This window comes from Coenobita brevimanus, chromosome 100 (genome assembly GCF_032717465.1).
Source record: "Coenobita brevimanus isolate Jiangsu-jjx chromosome 100, ASM3271746v2, whole genome shotgun sequence".
Taxonomy (NCBI): Eukaryota; Metazoa; Arthropoda; class Malacostraca; order Decapoda; family Coenobitidae; genus Coenobita; species Coenobita brevimanus.
In genome coordinates this window covers 52,700,306-52,718,080 of record NC_137053.1, presented here as the reverse complement: position 1 = coordinate 52,718,080, position 17,775 = coordinate 52,700,306, and the positions used below count along the sequence as shown (strand labels likewise).

Sequence of the window (17,775 nt, the reverse complement as noted above, 5' to 3'; positions counted from 1 at the left end):
CACACACACCACAAGGCCAGCCAGGAGACAGGACGTGTGTGCTGGGCAATCCCCAGGTCCTGTCCTCCTCCCCACTTACTGTTATTTAACCAGCCCATAGCGCACTGACCGGGCTAATGTATGGCCCGGCCTGCACTACAGGTGTAGGGAATCTTTAAACGAACGAACGAACGAACGAACGAACGTTCTTTCGCAGCTTGTTTCACGGAACTCGGTGACAAAAAAGGACAACACTACTGCACTACAGTTTCCCCATGGCACTTCTTCGTGGCCAGCATCATTTTCTAGTGTTTATTATTTCAATTAAGCATTCAAGATGGGGACATGGCAATTTTAGGCCAAGTTAAAGTGAAAGGAGTATAGTGTATGAAATAATGTCCTTGGCCCATATAAACTCTCGTAAGTCTGAGTTGTGTATAAGATTGCTTGAACAGTCCATACATTTGTCTTCACTCATTTCCTTACCAGGCATTTCACAGCCAAATAAACTGAATATTAAAGTGAAGAAATTCGAAAAACAAAACTATCTGAGAAAGAAGTTAACTGTTATGCATGTCGAAAAAAATGGTTAAAAATATAAGTCACAAGATAAGGAAAAAAACGGTCGGTGATAACAGTTCACTCGCGGATATGGCAATGTTGGAGAGAAATATTAACGCTACAAAATACGAAAAATAGGGCGAATCTGCACCGATAATTAACTGTTAAGGATATAGTATAAACTGGTCAGAAATATTAAAATGACAGGATAAAAAAAAAAAAAAACTGTGATAATTGTTAACTTATGGATATAGTAAAATTTGTTATAAATATGAAAGAGACAGGATACGGAAAAAACCGAGCTGTGATATTTGTTATATGTTATGGAGGTTTTTGTATCTTAGAAATTGGTCAGAAATATTAAATTGACAAAATACGTATGCCAAAACGGTCTGTAATTATAGTCAGCCTGGATGGAGACTTGTTAAAAAAATACTGGTTAGATTTCATTATAAGCAGGGCCTCTGGTATTCCTGCCGTACAGCTAAGGCTCGTCGAGTTTCAGGCAACCACCAACAAATATTCTTGTCGTGAAAATAGCCCAGTTCCGTAAGATAAAAACAAACCTCTAGTGTGGCCCGCCATGTTGCGCAACACTCCTGGGACACACATACTCTCTCTCCATCTCTCCCTCTCTCTCTCTCTCTCTCTCTCTCTCTCTCTCTCTCATACACACATTTCCCGGCGCGTGGATGACCTCATCTGTCTGACCGCCTTTCTCACGTTATCATCATCTCATTCCGCATCCTTAACTTTTCACTACGACGACGCGGTCTCGTATTTTTCTTGCTTTTTCTAGACGATTTTATTCATCTCCGGAGAAACTTTTCAAACTAGTGGGGTTAGATATGGCCTACTTTAACTCCTTCAGCACGACAGATCTTCCGTAAGCTGAAAAAAATCGTTTGGTGATGACCGCAAAAAAAAAAAAAAAAAAAAAAAAAAAACCTAGGTCATCGGACGGAAGGGGTTAATGCAAGCGTTATGCCGAAATTATATACTCAGGATCAAAATTTGAGTGGCTGTACATTCGCGGCAGTTACGGTCAATAATCAAGAACAGAGAGAGAGAGAGAGAGAGAGAGAGAGAGAGAGAGAGAGATTCATACGTCTTTAGAAATAACCTCATTTTTAACCATGATTAGGCAAAGCTAAATTTTTGCCGTTTGTATTGCGTAATTTCTCCACCTCTTCATTTTATTGTGAGTCTAGTTACATATTTATATATTTATTTTTACCATAGATCCATTGTTTTTCGTTGAGGACGTGCAGTTCCCCGTACGCGAAGCCATAAATTGCAGCCAGTACAAGCGGTACTAATTTTCACCGAGATTAAGCTTTATGGTAGGTGGGGGCGCTCACCATCCACTCACTCAATGTAGTGCTGCTCTCGGATGTCTGCCCTGTCCTCTCCTCCATCCTTTCCTTCCATCTTCTTCTATCTTTCTTTCCTTCATTCTTTCCCCGTCCTTCTGCCTACAGATGACTTTACACTCCCTCTTCCGTCTTTCATTCCTTCATTCTTTCCTCTTTCTTCTGCCTATGGATGACTCAACACTGAGTGACAAGCCAAATGGTTTCCTGTACACCAGGAACCTATTTACTACGCTGAGTGGTAACCACATAACCAAATTTTGGCGCCTGGTGGTTTAGTGGGTAATTATTGTGCTCCAGTCAGATCGAGCCGGTGAAGGTATATATCCAAGGAGTGGTTGGGGTTTATTGCTCACGTAATGCCACTCAGGGATGAGTGAGGTTGGTCACTCTCATCTTAAATGTCAGGACCAAATGCCTACCCCCGGGCTCCTACGCTCCTCATGGGGCAACGTAGGATTGGATGATGGATGGATGGATGGTCTTGCACTTGCGGTACATGCGCCAAAATATCTATGCTAAGAATATCTCATCTGCTTTAAGAGGACCAAAGAATGATTATGGATATTTACCTTCAGGCTTCTATGACTAACTCTTGGTTGAATAGAATTGTCTCATGTTGGCTGGGGTAACATTCTAGAGCTATCCTCACAATGAAGACATTAACGATTACAGTTAAAACTCATTCAAGCTCGAATGACTCTTCTAGTGTTAACTGCAATAAAATATTATAGATGAAACGACCATGAAAAGGCAATAAAAGGAATGACTAATAAATGAATAAGCTCTTTGCTTTTGTGATCAAGTGCTTTTTTGTGTTTGTTTATGAGTGCGTATGATAAACAAAGTGAAGTCAACAGCTTTTTGTCTCATCACCTCCCCTCCTCTTCGTTAACTCCATTAAGCTCCTTTCTCTTCGCCGCAGTGGTACATTTATTTCTTCCTCTCCTGAAATTATTCTGGCCACCGCTCTTCCAAACACTCATCCTGTATCCCCTCCCTATCACGGTGGGCACTCAACACCGCAACCTTGCTACAGACTCGCTCCATTTATCTGTCCACTTTCCTAATTCAAGTTGAAACCAGTGTTCTCGGTTCTCAATGCACACAACTGATAAACTCTACAGTGGTTTCCACAGTGTTCATCAGCTTGCCTATGACATTCAGTATTCTAAACGAAATGTACCCAGGCATCTCAGAATGAAGGGCTTTGATTTGGGGTCTTTTTGTGGAATAATCTTTGGCAGGGACAGTCTTGCAAGTTTATGGCCACTGTTGGTATTTCTTGATAGCATGAAAGATACTCTGTGTTTTCATCTTTCTCTTTGTTAATCTTACCCGCTCTCCACTGAGTACTGTGAAATAATTTAATGATGATGATGATGATGATGATGATGACGACGACGAAGATAGTAACGGTGATGGTAATAATAATGGTTGTGATGATGATAATGGTGGTGTTGATAATGATGATAATGATAAAGTGATGACGATGATGGCAACATGATTCTAACGATGATGTTTGTGACGACTGTTGTGATGACGGGTTGTGGTGACGTTAGGCGGTTGTGATGATGGCTGTGATGCTGATGGTTGCAGTGATGTGTAATGACGATGGTTGTAATGATGAGGGTTGTAGTGATGTGTGATGATTGTTGCAGTGATGTGCGAAGATGATGATAGCTGTTATGATGATGGTTATGGTGATGAGTAGCTGTGATGCTGAGTTAAAAGAGAGTGTGGTGAGTGAGTGGAAGGAAGATTGGGAGTTGGTGTACCGTGTGGGATGATGAAGGCAGCACAAGTGTCAAAATCAGCACTCAAGCACCCCATCAGCACCATCATCATTGGCTCCCCCCCCTCCTCTCTCTCTCTCTCTCTCCTTATGTGTGTTGTGTGCGTATGTACAGTATGTTTGTGTATTGGAGTGCTTGTATGTTGCTTTTGTGCGTGTATGTGACCTTTCATGTTTTGTTTGCGTGTACAGTATGTGTGTGTGGGTATTTCTGTGTGTACACACTCCTGTGTGTGTGTGTGTGTGATTGCATGTGCACAAGTTCGTGGATATGCAACTAGTTTTTCATTACAGTTCGTTCATTCAGTCTCTTGTTCATTGTACAACGACCTCATCAACTCCTTCACTGCGGAGGTTTCTTCATTACTTCCGCCAATGAGATTATGTTTTCATCCCTGTCCCATTGTTTGTTTGTTGGTTGGTTGATTTGTGAGCAAGATTACACAAAAACTACTGGATGGGTTTCCACGAAACTTGGTAGAAGAATGGGCCTTGGCCCAGAATAGACTCCATTAAATTTTGGTGCGGATCCGGATAAAGGTGCGGATTCAGGATTTTTATTTTTTTTTTCACTTTCTTTAACATTGCGAGACAGGGCGTTTTCCGACATTTTCGTAAATTTTTCAGTGAATATTGCATGGATCTTGAAAAAAAAAATCAGGCAGACTTAGGATGTTGGTAGTTACGAATGCGTACAGTCTGACGGGGATCCATATAAAATTTCGGGTCTAGCGGATTTAAATATGTTTTTATAGAGAGGTAGTATTTTTCCTGCTGCCCTACATTAACAAATAGGACTTGACTAAATTAAATGGAATTGCATGTTTGGCCTTGGCGGAGGTATGCGCTCTACTGACTGCCATTCTACTTTAATCATGCTTCGACCTGGCTATTTCATTCAAGCTTGGAAGGATCTCCGGGAGTGAAAGTGTTAATTACAGCTATCTGTCTATCTGTCTATATCAGTCTGTCCATTTATCCATCTATATAATCAGCTCTAAATCGAAAATACTCTCGTAACCTTAATAAAATCGCCTTGAGATGCTAAGAACAATAATAAAAAAAAAGAAGTCTTCTTACCGAAGGGGACGGGGGGGGGGGGTGTCGCCGAATCTGCTTTTCTGTATCCTGTTCCGCGTAGGAGGCTCTTTATGGTCGATTTGTTTTCATCTTGTAAATATCTGTAACCCTTTTCAGCTTATTTCATGGCCAGCTTAACCAACTTGGCCTAAACTAACCTATCAAAGATATACCAACATAAACAGCCAACATAAAATGACACACACACATACACACACACACACACACACACACACACACACACACACACACACACACACACACACACACACACACACACACATGAAAACCAGAATGGCGCTTCCACGCACCTAGCATAACTCATTCCTTACATACACCTTCAATAGGAGGATTTCTTACTCGTCCCTGATAGAAGTATTCTAGATAATCCATTTTTATATAGTCTATGTGCTCTATGTGGCTGTATGTATGTGCCATATGTAAACTGGACATGATTATGTATGTGTGTATATGCACATGTGTGCGAATGCTATATGTAGCTGTATGTATACACTACATATATGTATATACACATATATAGCACTATTTGTCTGTATAATCTTCCCATATCATCCTCTCTCATTTTTCTCTCTTTGTTCTCTATTCATAGCAGTTAACCATGATACTAGATTTTAGTAACAGTTACCATATATTTACGTTTCCAGTATTATCTGTGCAAATATGAATATTAATAGTGTATGATAATACCTAGACTTATATTAAAAGACTAATCTAGTATTGATTTGTATTCAATGAATCTACGCTAAGCTAAGGTTTAAGTGAAAAGTTGATTTACAACTATGAGAAAACTAATATTATGTAGAAAAAAAATAATAATTACTGCTCACAGATGTTTCCAGTTGTTACGTGAGTAGAGTTCCTGTTACTGAACTGAGGTGTGCACAATTTACTTGCCTTGAAATGAGGAAAAAAAAATTCTCATGGTTAAATTTGCGAATAGTTATGCATTTATGCCGGCAATCAGACATCAACGGCTAGGGGGTCAGTGGTATCTTCAGACACAATGACAACTCTGTCGACTTTGTGTTTATTACGGCTTTCCACCACGACTTCTGGAGTAGTTTTGAATCTCACTTCTGTCGGGAGCTATTGAAGATGGGAAGGGTTGCTTGCTGGGGATTGCACAGAGGAGCCTACGTGGGTGGAGACGGAGGGCGAGTGAGGCTATGCTCTCCTTGACTGAGTAGTGTATCCATCGCCCGCATGGATGGCCTCGATTTCGATTCTTGGGTTGGTCTGGCTGTTGGACAAAGTTTGTTTCCTCTTAGTCTTTGTTTATCCAAGAATAAAACTAGGGACCTGGACGTATAATTGATGGCTGCTTGTTGTATTTTAGGGGTAGACTTAGATTTATCAAAACTGCTTAAATGACCCTCGTGTAGTTGATAAGTATTACTATTAAGCCTAGCCTTCTTCTTCTTCTTCTTCTTCGTCATCATCATCATCATCATCATCATCAACAACAACAGCAGCAACTTCTTCTTCTTCTTTTTCATAATCATCATCATCATTATCATCTTTTTTCTTTTTCTTCTTCAGTATCTTCTTCCTTATCTACTTCTTCGTCTTTTTCATCATCATCATCATCATCATCATCATCTTCTTCTTCTTCTTCTTCTTCTTCTCCTTCTTCGTCTTCTTTTTCTTTGAGCCGTGTAGTTCAGATGAATGACTGCTTCTTATTTTATTTCCAGTTTGCTTCCTTCAAACTGTTATAGCACCATTTACATTTATGTAAGAGTGAGGAGGAATAACTGATATGGAATATTTGAAAATAATGTGACTGAGGTAAAAGGTGTTGACTGAAGGGGAGGTGGAGGTTGGATGGGCAGTCTGATGGTACTCTCAGTGAAATTTTGATGATGTTAATCTTCAGGATGTGCGGACGGTGGGGCAGGGACGGAGTTACGTGGCAAATGATGTATGTGTATATATGTACGAGTATGTATGTATTGTACTGACTGACTAGCACACGCCTGTCACAAGCAGGCAGCTCTTATGTGCATGTCCAAGCAGGGTTTTGTGGGCCCTGAAGAATAAATGAAAGGCAGGGCCCAGGAGAACCAGTTCCCGCTGATGGGAAAGTGACCTGTCCCCACCCAGTACTTAACGCACAGGCTTAGGTGTGAGGGGCTTTTGGTGTGTAGGGTGAGGGCACTGTACTGTACTTGCAGGAATTTGTTGTGCTGGAGTGGTTGTGTTTATGAGTAAAAGTGTTTCTATATGTCATGAAAGGAACTTCGACAGGATACGAACATGTGAGATCAAATGTATACTATTGCTTCCTTCTGAACGTCCACTCCCGGGTGAGAACTAACCCAGAGCAAGAGGGTACGGAGACGTATCGTACATGTTACCTACCCGAACACCGCAGGCTTTGTATGAAATGTGGGTGTGGATTTGTGGATGTATTGGGGTGCAAGTGGGTTGGTTTTGTGTGAGTTCGGACGTATACGCAATTGAATGTGTATGTAGGCTGTAAGGATGAGGAAACTGTGTGTGTGTGTGTGTGTGTGTGTGTGTGTGTGTGTGTGTGTGTGTGTGTGTGTGTGTGTGTGTGTGTGTGTGTATGTTTGTGTGTGTGTGTGCGTGCGCAGGAATGCGGATGAGGTGAGGTAGAGGTGAGGTAGAATGTGAATGATCCGAGGGAAGGGTGTGCCAGAGTGTGAGTTTTGGTGTTGATGAACTGAACTAGCTCTCATATGTTTAAACTGGATTTAAATTCTAAACTTTGGCTAGCAAGGGTGTGGAATGGCTAGGGTCGGAAGTACAGTAGCGAGGGTATAAATTTGATAGACTAGGAACTATCTATTAATGGAATGTTTAGGTTGGAGAAAAGTTAAGACTGGATATTTCACTTTTGTTATTAAGGGCTAGAAAACAGAAATATAATTCTAAAATGGCTGTTAAAATGTCGGGGTGGAAAAACTGCAGAAACAGGCGAAAAAAAACAAAAAAACAGAAGTCGGGATAGGAGGAGATTTAAGTTCTGTACCCATTCCTACGTTCCACCAGCAACAAACGTTTTGTGAGTACAGTGTGGAATGTGGTAATGGACGGAGGACTCTGAATCTCCTCTGATTCTAAATGCCCTCTTGTTTCTGTGCTTTTTTCATATTTTGTATTGGCAACTTTTCCAAACCTACGGCTTAGCAGTCATTTTAAACTATTTTTTCCTTGTTTATGATGTTTTTATGGAAGCTAACTACCGAATACGTATTAGTTATACTATAAAACAACTTTGAACTGTATGATAAACCCTAATGCGATTACTTCTACAATATATGCAAAATGCTTACGTGGAATGGGGCCACAGGGATCCGTGGAATTATATATTTTCTGAGAAGAGTTCTGAGTGCTAGAGGATGTTTTTAGTCCGTAACTCGCGTAATAGCTCAAATGATATTCCAAATATGAACAGAAATACCTCCGATTGTAAGAAGCATTTTGATGCGCGTGTGTGTTTTTCGTTTTGGAGGTTATGACTGATGAAGAAAGAAAAAAAAAATTTGCGACTCGATTTCGCAACTTCTACGAAGGTTAGTGGGGTTTTGCGGGTAGCTTAGAACTTAAAAAGTTCTTAAAAAGAAGATCTTAAAAAGAAGACTGTACTTAAGTTTGGCTTTGGAAGCGTTTTGGTGCCAACGCCCCTATACCTCTCGTACGGGGCGCCATTTTAAACCTGCGCCATCTCTGCACTGTAACTGGTACTGCGATTACAAATATATGCACTTAGTTGATTCACTGAAAATAACACTGCAAGATCTGGCAAACTGAGAGAACTCCCAGCAGTCGAAGTGTCATGCAGCGTGTTCTGGGTCCCGACCCCTCGGTTCCAGACACGGTGCAGTTCTGGGTTCTTTATTCCCGACCGGGTCAGTGTCAGCAAGGAAGGAAAATACAAACACCACAGGTCAAAAGCACCCTTATATAGTATCACAAAGCAAGTACACACAAGGTTCTATGATCTAAACAAAGGAACTGCAATGACTCAAAATAATAGATACAATAATTACTCTCTACCTAGTTCAGCAAGTCTTTACCCTTTACACGGAATTACACCTTCCTGATGCACAGTGTTACAAGCAAAGCTTCACAGGAATGTCAGGCAACACACAGTGTATCCTCTCTTTAATGCGTATGACAGTGTATCTCCGGTCCTTAACCCTAGGTATCTGCGCGACAGTTACGAGATCCTAGTTAATACAATGTATCCGCGTGACAATTACGAGGCCCTAGCTAGTCTTAGTCTTTACACACTTTCAAGGGGAGAGGCTATATAATGTCTGGCGCCAGGCACGACAGATGTGTAACGCCTGGGACGATTAGATATCCTGACCCCGAAGTCTACCGTGTCCGCGTGACAGGTTCGAGCTCCTACATGATATGATACACCGGAATTGCCTGGACAGTGTCCTAGCTAACATTATTCTACACGCGCGGTACAGGGGACGGAGGTGCACACTACCTTGCACTAACCGTTATGGGAGGGGAGGGGTGGAGAGTCTGGGGAGGATGAGTACACTGGGGAGAGTGGGACGGGGGAGGGACGCGGACACTGGGGAGGATCACACTGGGGATTGCGGTTCTGTGAGGGAGCAAGTAACACTGGGGAGGCCGGTCACTGTAGGGAATCTGTCCCGTATGTGGGCATCAGGCACTCCGCTTGAGTAATAGAGTTCACTGTGGTATACTGAGGGCGAGTCACACTGGGGAGGGTTGAGAGAGTATCTCTAGGGCTCGGGGACAGGGAGAGGACCTTCGTGAGGGCCGAGACACTGGGGAAGGATTTGGGAGGGTCACAAACAGGAATCTACTCACAGTTCTGGTGGAGTGGAAGTCAAGCCCACGGGGCAGGAAGGCCTATGCTGGGAGCTTCAGGTGTTGGCCCAACGTGGGAGGTGGGGAACCCAGTGAGTAGTACAGGGGCAGGTGTTCCGCAGGGTCGCCACAAGTCCTAGAGGAGTAAGTGGGTGGTGTATGGGACGCCTTCCTAGCCACTGCTGCCTGGCAGGAGGGCGAGCTCTCACGGCTGGGGCTGAAGAGAGCCAGGAGGCGCGCTGCTCGGTGCCGGCCCTTCGTCAGAGTTGGGGTCCTGGGGGAGGACCCAGGGAGGTCCGGGGCTAGCTTCGGGCGTGGAGAGGGCGACGCCCGGGGCTAGCTGCCGGGGCGTCCTGCTGGGGCAGCCATCTGAGGGGGCTGTGGTCTCGCCGTCGGGAGGAGGCCGTCAGGGGGAGTCCGACAACACCGGGGACTGCAGGGACAGGACACTGGCTCTCGGGGACGTCACGTCTGCTCCAGCCTCTGGTGGGGTCCCTGAAACGAGACAGGAGTCGTCTTCTGATGAAGAGGGACAGGCAGAGCGACACCTCACTTCACCACCGGAGGGGTGGTCGGGGCGGGAGGTGCCTGTCTCTACCGGAGCCTGGAGATAGACTGGGGGAGAACGGCCAGGGACCGACTCTCCAGACTCCACAAGCCCTGATGGCGGGGAGTAGGCACCCGATGGATACGCCCGGCTACTGCCACAGCTCCGATGGAGGCTGCACTCTGGCCGTTGTCCCGAAGGTGGGGAGAAGGCGCCTGATGGATACACCCGACTATTGCCACAGCTTCGAGGGAGGCTGCACTCTGGACATTGTCCCAAAGGCAGGGAGAAGGCATCTGATGGATACGCCTGACTATTGCCACAGCTTCGATGGAGGCTGCTCTCCGGCCTTTGGGTCTGGGACTCCTGTCCCAGAGACAGCACTAATGGACGGCAATGACTCGTCTGCTGCTCCTTGTGGGGGATAGCAGCCCTGGAGGCTCCTGCTGAGTCCTCTGTCAAACAGGAGACCGGTCCAGGGGACTCGGCGTCCGAGGGTCTGCTTGAGAGATTGTCTTTACAAGTCCCACCCCGATTCTGGCGAGTGTTTCCTCCGCTGAAGTATAGTGTACTCTTACTGTACACTGCTGGGTGGTCTGGCTGCGGGGAAGAGGGGCGTCGGGTCACGGGAGAGATACGTCGCTTACGCTCGGAAGGCTCGGCAAGTGAAAAAGAGCCTCCCCGTCATCTCCTTGTGGGATGGGGTCACCTCCCTGTACCCTCCTCCTTGGGTGGTGGTGTCTGGCTCTCCAAGCCGGCATTTCACGAAGAGTTAAAAGCTTTTTCGATTAATCTTGTGGTCTAGTAGGCAAATTTAATGCATTTTGTTCAGGTGTCATTTGAGTTGAATACCAGGAGAGTTTGTTTAACGGAGAGAAATCCTTTCATTCAGAAAGCTATGGAACTATACCCTTTTTGCTCTAACTTGGCCTAAAATTGCCATCTCTCCGTCTTAAATGCTAAGTTATAACAACAGATTCACACCTGATTATGATTCTGGTCAAGAAGTGTTACCGAAGGATTTAGACCCGGATCATTGTCTTCTGCCACTGACCTAGGTGAAACAAGCTGTAGGTGGACGAAAATCTAGACCAAGTTCAGGTGAAAAGAGTATAGTTGCATGCTAAAACACTGAATGTGAGTCCATAGGCGTGTCCTTATCATCTTTTCACCCAGTGGTACATTTAAGGATTTGGATGTAAATTTGACTGTTGCGGGTCGCATTCTAAGAGAAGACTGGGACTTAACAAAAACTGATTGCTATAATGGTCCTCGTGTAATCGACAGGCATAAAGTATAACCCCTCTCCTTGTTCTTATTTACCCTTCTGCAATCGATATCTATAATACATAACTCTTGCTCTTAATTACTCTTCTGCGGTCGATAAAAAATAATTACCCTTCTTCAGTCGATATCTATGAATCATACATCTTGCACTTACTGTATTTACCCTTCTGCAATCGATATCTGCAAACCATAACTCTTGCTTTTAATTACCCTACTGCAGTCGATATCTACCTTATGAATTCTAATTCTTGCCTTTAATTACCTCTGCCAACGAAGTTGGAGGAAGTTATGCATTCACCTATGTTTGTTTGTCTGTCCACACGATATCTCCAAAAGTTGTCAGTGGATTACAATCAAGTTTTGTAGAAGGGTGGGGCATGGGCTAAAAAAGGGTTGATTAAATGTTGGGGCGGATCCGTAACCGGATCCGAATCCTATGTATCCCGTTTCCAAAAGTTCTTTATGAATTTTAATGAAATTTTGTGGAAGAGTGGGCCATGAGCTAAGAAAGAATTGATTAAATTTTGGGACGGATTCGGATACGGATCCGGATCCTATGTATCCCGCACAATATCTTCAAAAGTTCTCAATGAATGTCAATAATTTTTTTTTTGGAAAAGTGGGCCATAGGTCAAGGAAAACTTGATTAAATTTTGGGGCGGATGCGGGTCCTATGTATTCCACACAATATCTCCACAGATCCGGATCCGGATCCATATTGATGGCAATGGCACTGGTGGAGGTATGCACTCCCTGAGTGCTTTCTAGTTACCTTCTGCAGTTGTTATCTGTAAATCATAACTCTTGCTCATAATTATCCTTCTTCAGTCGCTATTCCCTAACTATTCCTCTTCCTCCTCCCTCAGCATCCTTGCCGTCCATCTCGTCCATTCTGGGGTCGCTGGTGGGAGGGTTCGCCATGGACGCACTCGGCCCCCGCATGACCCTGGTGCTGACGGCGCTTCCCTGCCTCCTCTCGTGGTCCTTCATCGCCTTCGCCAACAGCATCGCACTCATCTACGTCGGACGTTTCATCACCGGCATCTTCCTAGGCATCTTCTCCCCAGTCCCTCAGGTAGGCTATGCATTCAAGTTTCTGTCACTGGCATCTTTTCCAGCATCCCCACACACTCTGGTTCCTAACTTACTATCACTGACATCTTTCCCAGCGCCTCAACACATTCTGGATCTTATCAGTGGCATCTTTCCCAGCATCTCCACACCGTGGTTCTTATCACTGGCATCTTCCCCAGCATCTCCACACTGTGGTTCTTGTCACTGGCATCTTTCCCAGCATCTCCACATACTGTGGGTCTTATCACTGACGTCTTTCCTAGCACCTCCACACACTGTGGTTCTTATCATTGACGTCTTTCCTAGCACCTCCACACACTGTGGTTCTTATCATTGACGTCTTTCCTAGCACCTCCACACTCTGTGGTTCTTATCATTGACGTCTTTCCTAGCACCTTCACACACTGTGGTTCTTATCACTGGCATCTTTCCCAGCACCTCCACACACTCTGGTTCCTATCAGTGGCACCTTTCCCAACAATGTCTTCTCACACTCAGGTTCCTATCACTGGCAGGCATCTTTCCCGGCATCTTCACAGACTTTGGTTCCTATCATTGGCATCTTCGTCGGCATCTTTTCACAATTAGGTTCCTATCAGTGGCATCTTCCTCGGCATCTTCCCCGTCCCTCAGGTAGGTTACATACTCAAGCTTCTCTCTGTCTATTGCCTGACTCCGCATCTTGTGAGAAATACCCTCGACAAAAGTACCTCCATTCGTCTCTATCCCTACTCGGTAACCACTTATCTTCCTACGACACAACCCCCTCTCTTACACACTCTCACACCTTATCTCCCCAGCTTGTAATTACTCCCCTTGTTCCCAGCTGACAACCCCATAAAACAGACCTTAGAGGTCTTATTAGGACATTCTTGTTTGGAATCTTTCATTGTTATAGTTCTTTCCCCTTAACTTGGCCCATATTTCCGTCTTTCTGTAGCTTATTTAACATAGCTCAGTGCAGATTAAGAGAATGCTACGACTCAACATCCTTTCCATAGCACTGTTTCGTGACTAGCACCGCATTAAAGTGTTTATTGTTACAACTCAGCATTAAAAAAAGGTGGCAATTTTCGGCCAGTTAAAGTAAAATGAATTCAGTAAAAATACATAACACAAACTCTCAATAACTGTTATTTACGGTAAAAATCAACACCACTGTTCGAAGTATGTAAAATACTCCAATTCGAATCGAGTTATTATTACTTCTCGTTCTTGGTCTCCATACTCTTCTATTCAGGTCCCCTCTTCGTAAATTTTCATTCCCTTTTAGGAGACAGGAAGACAAGCTTTGGTAGTACGCCAGAATCATATGAAATAAAGTTATACTTGTTGCTTATTATCACGTTGCTTTGTGTGTGTGTGTGTGTGTGTGTGTGTGTGTGTGTGTGTGTGTGTGTGTGTGTGTGTGTGTGTGTGTGTGTGTGTGTGTGTGTGTGTGTGTGTGTGTGTGTGTGTGTGTGTTTCATTTCTTTGTCTCTAAACCTTTGCTCAGTTGCCAGAACATTGTTTTGTTTACTATATTTTACTGCCGGGATGGGCTTCGTTCCAAGAGGGGAAAACCATCACGTCGTAAGCAGGGTTAAATAAAAAACTTGAAACTGTAATAAAACGGCGAATCAGTCTTTACACTGTTACATTTTACTCATAAATGCAAGACTTTTTATCAAGACTAATAATTGGAATAATTTGCAGTTGTTGACCCCTGTTGGTGATCCCCAGAGCAAGTCATGTGTATAATTGATGATAGTGTATTACAGGATTTTTAGTACTGAAATTACAGGATTATTTAGTTCTGAAAACAGCGGTATATACAATGGTATTTTCCTTCGTCAGGTGTACGCCACGGAGATAGCAGAGCCGCGCATCCGAGGTCTGATGGGGGCCTTCCCTGAAGCTGCTGTTGCACTCGGCTCCCTCCTCTGCTACGCCTTTGGGTAAGTCCGTCATAAATTCAGCTCAAGGATGAAAGTGCAGTTACGCTCCAGTTGTACCTTAACGTGGCGACGCTGGGTCTGAGGGCCACTTGAACTACGATTTAGCTCTGTTTAGTTAGTGACAGTACCGTGAAGGCTGAAGCAACATCTTAGACGTTTCGCAAACATCTGTGTCATTGCCCTCAAGAACATTTTGCCTCTCATTCTTCTCACGATATTAGTCTAACCTTGATTTGGGTTCAACCTCGGGTCTTCTTTCAACCAAACCTCTTGCCTAATGTACCCCTGTCACTCGTCGTCCCTTTCACAATTCTGTCATCAGTCTCTGCCTTCTTTACCCAACTGTTCCTGGGTTAACGTCAGTCTGGTACTTTCTGTCAACTGCAGCTTATTTGTAAACTGCGATTCATACTTCCTCATTAAATGTATCATTTTTGTTTTTCCAGCTCATTTTCATACTCGTTTTTCGTGGAGACAGTGCCTGATCGTATGTAATGTCATTTCTCATAGCTTTATTAATAACGTCTTCCTCATAATTACCATTATAACCGCCAGTCTTCTTTTTTATCAGGTCCCCCATAATCCTAATCTCGTACATTCTTTCATTTACCTCACAGTGTCTCATACATTACGGCACATCCCAGGTATCGTCCTTATCTCTGGAAATATCTTACCCCCATCATATCTTACGTTGTACCATTCTTCACCCATATATTATACAATTGATCTATCCCACCCCGCAAATGACAGCGTTTAAAAGGTTTCTCAGACCTGAACAAAAATCTTATCCTCATCTCTGTGTTTGTGTTACATGATCTGTTTCTGTACGTATTTTTGTTTCTGTACCTATAATTCCTTATTTTCTTAACTATCTGTAAATGTTTTGTATACTGTATATTCCTCCTCTCTCTCTCTCTCTCTCTCTCTCTCTCTCTCTCTTTATATATGGCTCTATCCCTCTCTATGTCTCTGTCTCTGCGTTTTAAATGGTGTGATGGACCAACACTGGCTGGCTGCGACTTTTTGCCCTGGTACTCGGCATCCCATTTTTCATCTTAAATAATCTCCATTTGTCTCTTTCTGCATATCTCTGGCTTTGTATCTGCGTAACTGCGTGTCTGCTCATATCGGTCTCATACATTATCTCCATCTATCTCTCTGTATGCCTCTGTCTGTCACCGAGTCTATGTAATTGAGTATCTCCCCATGTCATATACTTACCGGTACCTTACATCCCCCCCCCCTTTCTCTCTCTCTCTCTCTCTCTCTACCTGTGTGCCTTCCCACATCGGTTCCATACTTCGATCTGCTTCTTTGTATATGTCACTATCTCTGTCTGTTTCTCTATAATTCTTATTCCTCCCTCTGTAGTTTTACTTGTGTATATTAAGTGAGCTCTGTGATGGACTGGTATTGGCTGGCTATGATCTTTGCCATGGTACTCAGAATCCCGATCTTAATCCCATCCATGTTATATCTTCATCTACATCTTTCTGCATCTCTGTTATCTCCATGTTATCAGGTCTGTGATGGACTGGTGATGTACTGGCGTTGGCTGGCCGTACCCTCTGCCCTGCTTCCTGGCATCCCACTCATCATCATATACATATATTTCCATCTATCTTTCTATACGTCTCAATCTTTCTTTTTGGCTCTGTTTATCTTTGATATCTCTATACTGTCAGGTCTGTGATGGACTGGCGTTGGCTGGCCGTCACGTCTGCCCTGGTGCCCGGAATACCGCTCTTCATCTCCATGTTGGTGCTGCCTGAGTCACCCCAGTGGCTCACCAAGAAGGCCAAGCTCGACGAGGCGGAAAAATCACTCAGGTCAGTTCAGGCCACGTGTATTACTAGCAGTAGTAGTAGTAGTAGTAGTAGTAGTAATAGTAGTAGTAGTAGTAGTAGCAACCCCGGGCTCATCTGGACATAAATGCGGTGGACTGCGGGCTGAAACTGTCCTTTGTCCTCCAGTTTGTCATAGTCCTTTCAGAGGACAAGAAGGGAAGTGAGGGATATTTGTATAACTAGGGACGGGAGTCACCTGGCTGTATTGGTGCCATCACATGAAGTCATCCCTCTCCAGCACTAGGGCAGGTGCGCAGTCAGTCAAACAAGCATCTGAGTATCTGATATTTTTTTCCGTCTTTGCACTTTACAGCAGTGGAGTAAGTGTTTGAAAATGATCTCCAATAACCTTTTAATGAATATGTATACCCACTGTTTTTCTCAATACACCCTGAAATAAGGAATTATGTACACTTTAAGAAAAACATTATCCAATCAGAAATTTTTGACGGCATAATTATGAAATACAGTATGTAAACAGAAACATTTACCTCTGGGACACGGAAACAGTAATATCACTCACTGTTGAATCATGGATCACCTGACTGTCGATATTTTTCTGATAAAGAGCACAACCATTAGCGAAAGTTTGTCGATATTCCTATGCCGGCTATGACAACGGATAATTTTACATGCAGTTTTTATGTAACAGCAGTATGAAGGACACAAAAACAGAGTCTGAGAAGGAAGAATACATTTTATCGTTCGGGGGGAATGAGAAATACGACTTTGGAAGACAGGACACAGTTTTGACAAAGGATTGTCAACGAATTTTTGCTCAAGGCACTACTTAGTTTACTCCCTTTCTGCGATGATGTATTTTTGTTGTAGCAGATAATTTATTCACTCAGTTCAGGAGACCCCAACACGACCCCCGTCACGGTGAAGGGAATTAAAGAAGATTATGTCATTCTCTTAAGTATCGAAATGTTTCTCCAAACTGGATCAAGTCGCTTGGACATACAAAGGAGAGAGAGAGAGAGAGAGAGAGAGAGAGAGAGAGAGAGAGAGAGAGAGAGAGAGAGAGAGAGAGAGATATGCATGTCATGCTGTGGGATGCCAGAGGTCTAAGCTGAAATTTTATTCACATCTGTTTGCGTTCATTCAAATGTCTTTTTATTTTTTGCCGTATTTTTTGTGACATGTATGCAGAATATTCTTCATACATTTTGTTAATTCGGAGGCTCTAAGCACGATGTTCACTTGACATTTTTAGTACTACTGTGCGATAGTGCATGACTGTAATGAAGGAACGCCACGGTGCTGGTGAGAAGTGAAAACGCGTGGCACATTTTTGGATAATATGAGTTATTTTGAGACACAGTCGTTTATAAGCCGGCCCCTGGGAGGGTCTGGCAAATCCTGAAACTTCAGAAAGCTACTGGTGAAGGGGAAAGGCAGTAAGGGTTGGCAGACTCTCACATCCTTCATAAATGTCACACTCCAAACCATT

General features: G+C 43.6%; 1 protein-coding gene across 2 annotated transcripts in view; it reads left to right on the top strand.

Annotated features, from left to right (window-relative positions):
- The window catches only part of LOC145414509 (trehalose transporter 1-like protein), an 88,578-nt gene that overhangs the window by 48,804 nt on the left and 21,999 nt on the right, over positions 1 to 17,775 (top strand). For both annotated transcript variants that reach the window (XM_080284027.1, XM_080284029.1), the window contains 3 exons: positions 12,331 to 12,539; positions 14,375 to 14,475; positions 16,161 to 16,304. In XM_080284027.1, coding sequence (XP_080140153.1) covers positions 12,331 to 12,539; positions 14,375 to 14,475; positions 16,161 to 16,304 — 454 coding nt within the window. The remainder of the gene's footprint in view (positions 1 to 12,330; positions 12,540 to 14,374; positions 14,476 to 16,160; positions 16,305 to 17,775) is intronic.